This window comes from Gekko japonicus, unplaced genomic scaffold, assembly GCF_001447785.1.
Source record: "Gekko japonicus isolate JY-2015 unplaced genomic scaffold, Gekko_japonicus_V1.1 scaffold1079, whole genome shotgun sequence".
Taxonomy (NCBI): Eukaryota; Metazoa; Chordata; class Lepidosauria; order Squamata; family Gekkonidae; genus Gekko; species Gekko japonicus.
In genome coordinates, this window is record NW_015173705.1 from 251850 (window position 1) to 259574 (window position 7725).

Here is a 7725-nt window from a genome sequence, read left to right on the forward strand (position 1 = left end):
AAAGTCTTCTGTCTGATGTGGAGTTCTCAAGCTTTGCCCACAGCCTGTTTCTGAGAATAGTGTCAAATGCAGCTTTAAAAGCAACAAATGCAGCCCATAATGCCCCACGTGGCTTACAACTGGAGTTGCAACAGCTGAGTAGCTGTGCTAACTGCATTTGTAATCACTCAGATTCATATGTTTATTCAAACAAGTGCATGCTTATAGGTAGACAGAATATAGGGTGAACTGGGCCAAAGTTTTAAAAGTTCATCAAGATCTCTCTTTCTCTCTCATTCTACCAGCAGTGGGTGTCCCCACCCCCATTTTATCAGCAATGAATCACCTACTGGATCCACGCAGTCTAGCTCTATTTAACTCCTCCAACTGAACTTTGGGAGAGAGTACACTAATGATTTTCCCTAGGAAAAAATAATTATTATATATAGAACACCATCAATAGGTAAGGTGCTTTACAGAGCATGACAAGGCCCTGCATAGGTATGCCATACTTTTCTCCCCAAAGTGAACCCAACACAGCTTACAGCGTCCTCCATTTTATTCTCACAGCAACCCTGTGAATTAAGTTAGGTTGGAGCAAGAGTGACTTGTCCAAGGTCACCCAGCAAGCTTCTGGAGAAGACTAGTCCAGCACTCTAACCACTACACCACACTGGCTCACTAAGGAGTTGACTTGACACACTAACATCTGAGACAAAAGAGACAACAAAGTTGGGAGGGAAGAAGGCAGACGTGGGAATAACCCGGGTTAAAATGTGCATTTATTTAGCTATATGTAGCAAGGCCCAGTTTCAGTCAGGGAGGTAAACTATAAAAAGATGTTCCAAAGGCTTAACAGAAAAGGTAGGCTGATGAGAGAGTTGAAGGAAGCGGTGTTCATGTATCCTGGGAGGCAGTTCCTGGTGTAAGCAGTAACACGAGAGATAAGGCAGAGTTGTGGGAATAGATCTTCTGATGGCTGAAATTGGTCGACCTAGAGGACTGAAAGGGATATAACATGATAGATAAGCAGAGCATGACAATGGAGAGATGGGGGAGGGGAGAATGAAGGGCTTTGCAAGTAAGAATGAGTTTGTATTAGATCCTACAGCTACAGGAGGCCAATGCAGGAATTCAAGGAAGGGCAAAACATGGCTGGAACAATGAGAGTGGTAAATGGACTGGACAGAGGTGAGGGGTGCCAGATGCAACACTGGAAGACCATTGAGGAGGGGGTTGCAGTATTCAAACTTTGCCAAGGTAAGAGATGAACCAGTATTTTTTGCTAAAAAGAAGAAATAATGCTACCTAATGACAGACTGAATATGGAGAGCAAAGAAGAGAGCACCAAACCAAGATCACAGGCTTGTTCTGCAGCATGGATGTATGAAGTGAACAAGGCCTGGACAGGAAGGTCTGAAGTTCAGTTATGGACATAATGAGACAGCAATGAGAAATTCAGGTAGAAATATAAGAATGGCAATTGGAGACATGGGACTGGGTGGCAGGATAAAGTTCAAATATACAACAGGGAGACATCAGCTGGGTATCACAGATTACTAAAAATGTATTACAATAATACTTATACCTTAAGGTAAAGGTTCCCTTGCTCGAAAGCCAGTCGAATCCAACTCTAGGGTTGCGGTGCTCATCTCTGTTTCAAAGCCGAAGTGCCAGCGCTGTCCAAAAACATTTCCGTGGTCATGTGGCCGGCATGACTAAACACCAAGGCACACGGAACACTGTTACCTTCCCACTGAAGTGGTACCTATTTATCTACTTGCAATTTCTTGCTTTCGAACTGCTAGGTTGGCAGGAGCTGGAACTTGAGACGGGAGTTCACTCCATCATACAGCACACTCAGGTCTCGAACTGCTGAACTACTGACCTTCCACAGCCTGCAGTTCAGCGTCTTAACCACTTGAGCCACCGCAGCTCCTTTACTTATACCTTGACCCAAAGTATATTTCTTTGGAAGTCTATTCTGCTGAAATTAACAGAATTTGGTTTTTAATCAGTACATTTAAGACTGCAGTGATTTAGGTTCCTGCAATTCCCTTTGCATTTTTGCAAGGAAGGCTCAGAATGGGCCCTTTGATTCTTCTTTGAAAGAGTGCCTTCCCCAGTCTTTAAGGTGCTACTAAATTTCTGTGTAATTTTGCTACTGCATACATACAAACAAAGCCATCCCTCTGGAATTATTGCCCTGAAAGTGAATGAAGGACCTTGTATTGCTGGTTAAATTAGCAGCCATTCAAAAAGAACTTTTGCACTTTTCTGTGCTGCAAACTGCTCTGGATCTCAGCAATGGTTCAGACAGTAAATTCTGTTATGTGCAATCTTGATGCATTCAAGTTCTAGTAAAAAAATCAATAATACTTCTCACACTGTATGTTTTTAAGATGATACTCCCATATTTTGTCCTACAAAGAAGTGTCCCCAGAATTTAGATGTCATTTACAAAACAGCAATTTGTACAAAATGTTCTCAAGAAGCAATTTGAACAGGCAAAATACTTATTCATACAAATGGATTTGTTGAATATACAATAGAACTGATCTGTAGCCTAAATTTGGGCACATTTTAACCATTAAGCATTTCTAGAAGATTGTACTTCACTTATCTGGGCTTACTCGCCAAATGTTAAGGACCTTGAACCCATCTGTTGCTCCTTGTGCAGGCTCATTGCCCTGTTCTTTAGGGCCTCTGCCTTAGCATCATTCTTCTCCACACCATCTCCCAGTTTATACATTCGGCTAGCGTTGGCGCATGCCCATATGTGTCTTAAGTCACATGCTTTCAGAGAATACTCCAAAGCCCGGCTCATGTCCTTTGGTACCCCAGGGGCTCCTTGAAGGTATATAGCACTAAGATTAAAGCAGCTGGGAGCAAAACCACCATCACAGGCTTTGCTGTAATAGTCCCTGGCCAGAGAGGCATTAGGCTGCTCATCATCATTTCCCCGCCCATCATGTTCTAATAGTCCAACGTTGTGACAAGCCGCAGTGGATTTCTTGCCACCTTTCTCACAAGACTTCAAAAAGCAGCTATAGGCAGTTTTAAAATCAGCTGGGAGACCACCTGCAAAGAACATTTAGATTATTTAGTATTTATACAAAGAATACTTAGTATTTATACAGCATTTTTCTATAGGGTTTCATATATATTATCTTAATAACCCTTAATAATTCGCATTACAGGGAGGGGATTGAGACCAAAATAAGTTCATCACTAAGGTGAAATTTGCACTGGGGATTCTGTGATTTTAGCTCATTTTCTTTTCTTTTTCCCCTCAAAACAATTTATGCCATATTGATGCCATCAAAAGAGATACACAAATATAGAAGTACATTTCAATATCTTAAGAACATTAAATTAAAGTCAGTGTAACATTACAGCCGAAAGATCTTCTATAATATTTTAGCTCATTTTCTCATCCACTTGAGCTAGATTTTAGTCCGCTAGCCCTTTAAAAGGCCAACAAGATTTCCAGGGTATAAGCTTTTGAGAGTCAAATCTCCTTTCATGAGATATGTGCTGAGGGAGCTTTGATTTTCAAAAGCTTATATACCCAAATCTTATTGGTCTCGAAGGTAATACTGGACTTGAATCTAGCTCTTCTACTACAGTCCAACACAGCTACCCTCTGAAATTATCCACTTGACTATGCCATACTTTCCCCAGTCTCACATATACCTTGTTTTCTTTTTATTATTATTATTTTTACTTTAAAGATAAGTACCATGACAGAGAAAGAAGTTCTCCCTTACCTTTTCCAGTCGTATAGTAAGCTCCAAGTTTGTAGCAGCTCTCACTGTGCTGGTTGTTTTCACAGTTCTCCTTCAGTACTTTGGCAGCTGCCTCAAAATTTCTCTTCACAGCCTCCAAGTAATCAGCCAGACGATGACAACCTGTGATTAAACAATCAAACAAACTTTATACAAAGTATGATCACAACAACTCCCCTATTTTACACTTCCCCCGTAGCTCTGCTTTCTTGTTTGTTTGACTGTACTTTCATCAGTTGAGACAGAGAGCAGCTTGTTTTCAGCCTCTGCTATCTGACAACACAGCAAATGAGGTGAGGAAGGCTGACTTCTGAATCAGAGGTAGGTCTGATTAACAAATTCTAAACCAGTATTTCTATCACATACACAACTACTACAAAGGAAATCTCTTTACAAAATTTTAGAGGAATATATGTTTTCTTACCAGTTTTATTCACAACTCTTCCATTGGCCTATAGTCCCCAAGGAACTTAGACATTTATGTGGGCCTCCAATTAGTTTCAATTTCAACTTTACAATAAACATATTTAGGACTGCAGTCTTTGTTTAAAAAACTACTAGTGATAACAATGTACCTGTAATACATCGAAGACTACAGAAAATTGTTGGATAAAAAAACCCAAAATAATTTTTATCCAGAAGATAAAAGGAAAATAAAGTGTTTTTATATATATATAAAAATCACTTGTACCACATGTACAAAGTGCCTGTGTAAAACTGAAATGAAATGCATAGTTTCTTGACAGCAGGACTACTTTCTAAGTAAACACATGGGATTGAGCTGGAAATTTCAGACCCTGCTTTTGTTTAAGGAAGATTTACACATGGCATAGCCTGGAGAAAAACATTATATCCTTATCCTTTTAATAGAGACTTAAGGTGTGGAAATCCACAGATGAAGCTTTTCATAGCACGGAGATACATAACATCTCATTAAGACTCTATGAATGGAACGAGACATTTTTATCTAGGCTGCTGGAAACCTTAGGTGTAAAACTCAATAAGATTTACTTGGTGTTTTGAACTACAATTCGGAAATATTACCAGGAAGTGGCCAATGTCGATATTATTAAAGTTGATACTTACCGTCAGGATCCTTTTCCTTATAGCAGTGAAAACTGTATTCCACTCCCAGATTTTCCAAATATTCCTTCACCTCCTCTTCATCCTCGAAATTGACCAGACCAGCCATTTCACTTCAGGAACAAAAAATGAAGGGAAAGGTAGTGCATTTCACCCTTGCGGATCCCTTGCAAGGTGAACGTGTTCCGGGAAATATTTTCCTGCCATTGGCGGAAGAGAATCAGTGACGGACACCATCAACAGACAGGATGTGCAACTGGAACTCTATGCCGCGGGGGAAAGCTGGAAAGTGGGTGAGAACACTTTCCAGAGGATTAGAGGTATATTAGTATTTTCCACCAAAACAGTGGAGCGTCTTATGGCACCGTGAAGGCAGTACTATTGTGGCATAAGTTTTGAAGGGCTTACTCAGATACAGGGCAGGCTCCAGGTTTTTTTGTACAGTAGGCTGGCGAGGCTACCTTCTGGTGCGCCCCTGCAGTAGCCGCCAAGGCGCCCCCGCGAACCCGGCTGGCTCCTGCGCCCCGAGGGTCACTTCTCCTTCTCCCCCTCCACAGGTCTTCCTGCCGGGCCGCTCCGGGCCTCCCGGACAGAGCTCGGAGGTGCAAGCAGCAGCCGGCCAGTTTCCAATCCCCCCCGGTGCCAATTGCAGCCTTGTCGGGGTCTTGCAGGGCGATGTCATCAGCCCCTTTGGGCAGGGAGTGGGGTGGAGGAGACTGCAGTGAGTATGGCTCTCTCAAGGCTTCGGGAAAGTGGCATGGTGCACCCCCCACTCCCCCGCCCCCCCCCCTGCGGCTCTTTTGCCTTCCGCTTGGAAAAAGCCGCTTCAGACCTCGCGGGAAACCTCCCTCTCTCCTTCGCATCCCCCTGAGGGAATATCTGAGTCAGATATTTTAGGTATTATTGTCCATCGGCACATACAATAATTATACACACAAACACGTGGGAATAGGAAAAATCGTTAAACAGTGGAACCGAACGGCTTTGGAATAGTAGAGCAGTAAGCCTACATTTTTTATAGGGTCTGGGTAAAAGTCGGATCTAAATGGATCCTCATGAATTCATATGATTTTTACACTGAAACGAAATAAAACCACCATCATATTGTAGGCCATGTGTTAGTCTACAAGGGGCACCACAAACATCACGCACCCACAGATTCGTGGCACCACAGCTGCACAAAAACATGAGTCCAAAGGATGGATCCTCATGAATTCATATGATTTCTACGCTGGAATGAAATAAAACCTACATCATACTGTAGACCATGTCTTAGACTATAAGCAGCACCCCAAAAATCATGCCCCCATGAATTCGTGGCACCACAAAACTGAAAAAACATGGTTCCAAAGCATGGATCCTCAGGGTTTTTCAATTGGGTCACCCGAAACACACCATCAAATCACATAACATGTCCATGGCCACAGCTTGCACCACAAAAATCACAGATCCACGGCTTTGTGGTGACACCATTCTGTAAAAACATGATTCTGAAGCACAGATCCTCATGGATGCTTGGTTTTTTTGTGTTGGGACACCCCAAACATATCATTAAATCCCATATCATGTCCATGGCTACAGCCCGCATCACAGAAATCACAGTGCCACAGCTCTGTGGCAACACCATGCTGCAAAAACATGGTTCTGAAGCATGGATCCTTATGATTTTTGCATTGTGTCACCCCAACATCACCATCAAATAATATGCCTTGTCCATGGCCACAGAATGTGTAATGTATTGAAATGATTACATGAATCACCTCATAGGACTCCCCTGTTAAGCTTCGAGCCAGACCAGGGCTCCTCTGAGCGAACTTCCTATTGGTCGCTTCGTAACAGCGACCAATCAGAACGATACCATTCCCTAGGAGGGAAAGACTCCCATTGGTCTTTATTCTAGCAATCTCATTGGTTGTTATTTGTAAATAGGCGTGGCTACATTAGCCCGGTTATGTTTAAAAGGAGCATAAGCTCCCACTGTTTCCTGTTCTGGTTTCTTACTGAGTTAGTGCTTGTTCGTTACTTCTAAATAAAGCTGAATCACTTGCTGAATCACTCTAAGAGTCCTTTGTTAGTGCGATCTAACAATTGGCGACGAGGATGGGATGTTAGAGCAGGTAGGCAGCCCTGCGGACATCCACACTTCGGACTCGGAAGAAAGCGAGCAGAGCACAGCAGCCGATCCGGCGGAGGCGCCACCAGCTCCGGTGCCCAAGTCTCCCACGATGGCTGGAAGCCAGAAGTTCGAGTGCTTCGAACCCTCCTCAGAAGACTGGGACTCCTACCTGTCCAGGTTCGAGTTCCATCTGGAGACCCACGACATCACCGATGAGGCGAAGAAACGAGCATGCCTCCTGAGTTCCTGCGGGAAGGGGACCTTCGACATAGCCAGGTCGTTGGTGGCCCCAACTGATATAAAGACTGTCACCTACGCTGACATCACAGAGAAGCTTAAGGCTCACTATTCTCCACAACCGTCGGAGATCGCCTGCCGGCACGCTTTTTACAAGCGGAACCAGGCCGGAGGCGAGACCATCGCAGATTTCGTGGCGGCCCTTCGCAAAGCCGCACGACCATGTAATTTCCACAACGTGGAGGAAGCCCTCAGAGACCGTCTCGTCTGCGGTCTCAAAGATGAAAGGCTGCAACAGAGGCTGTTCGCCCGCACCACCCTGACCTGGGCAGTGGCCTACGAAGAGGCCGTGGCCGCGGAAGCAGCGGAGAAGTCCACGAAGGAGGTCCGCCAGCGGGTGGCAGAGCCCAGTATACACGCTCAACGAGACAGCGAGGGCGAAGACGCGGATGATGACGTCAACGCGGTTCGAGGCAAGCGGACCCCAGCGAAGACTACCAACGTCAAGCCTTGCTCCGGTTG

General features: G+C 44.1%; 1 protein-coding gene across 1 annotated transcript; it reads right to left on the reverse strand.

Moving 5' to 3' along the window:
• Nucleotides 1–748: 748 nt before the first annotated feature.
• On the reverse strand, nucleotides 749–5004 carry LOC107120566 (cytochrome c oxidase assembly factor 7). Its single transcript, XM_015423290.1, has 4 exons — nucleotides 4854–5004; nucleotides 3750–3890; nucleotides 2613–3060; nucleotides 749–981 (listed from the first exon to the last, which is right to left on the reverse strand). The coding sequence occupies exons 1-4, from the start codon at nucleotides 4957–4959 to the stop codon at nucleotides 792–794; spliced, it is 885 nt and encodes a 294-aa protein (XP_015278776.1). The 5' UTR covers nucleotides 4960–5004; the 3' UTR covers nucleotides 749–791.
• Nucleotides 5005–7725: the final 2721 nt, after the last annotated feature.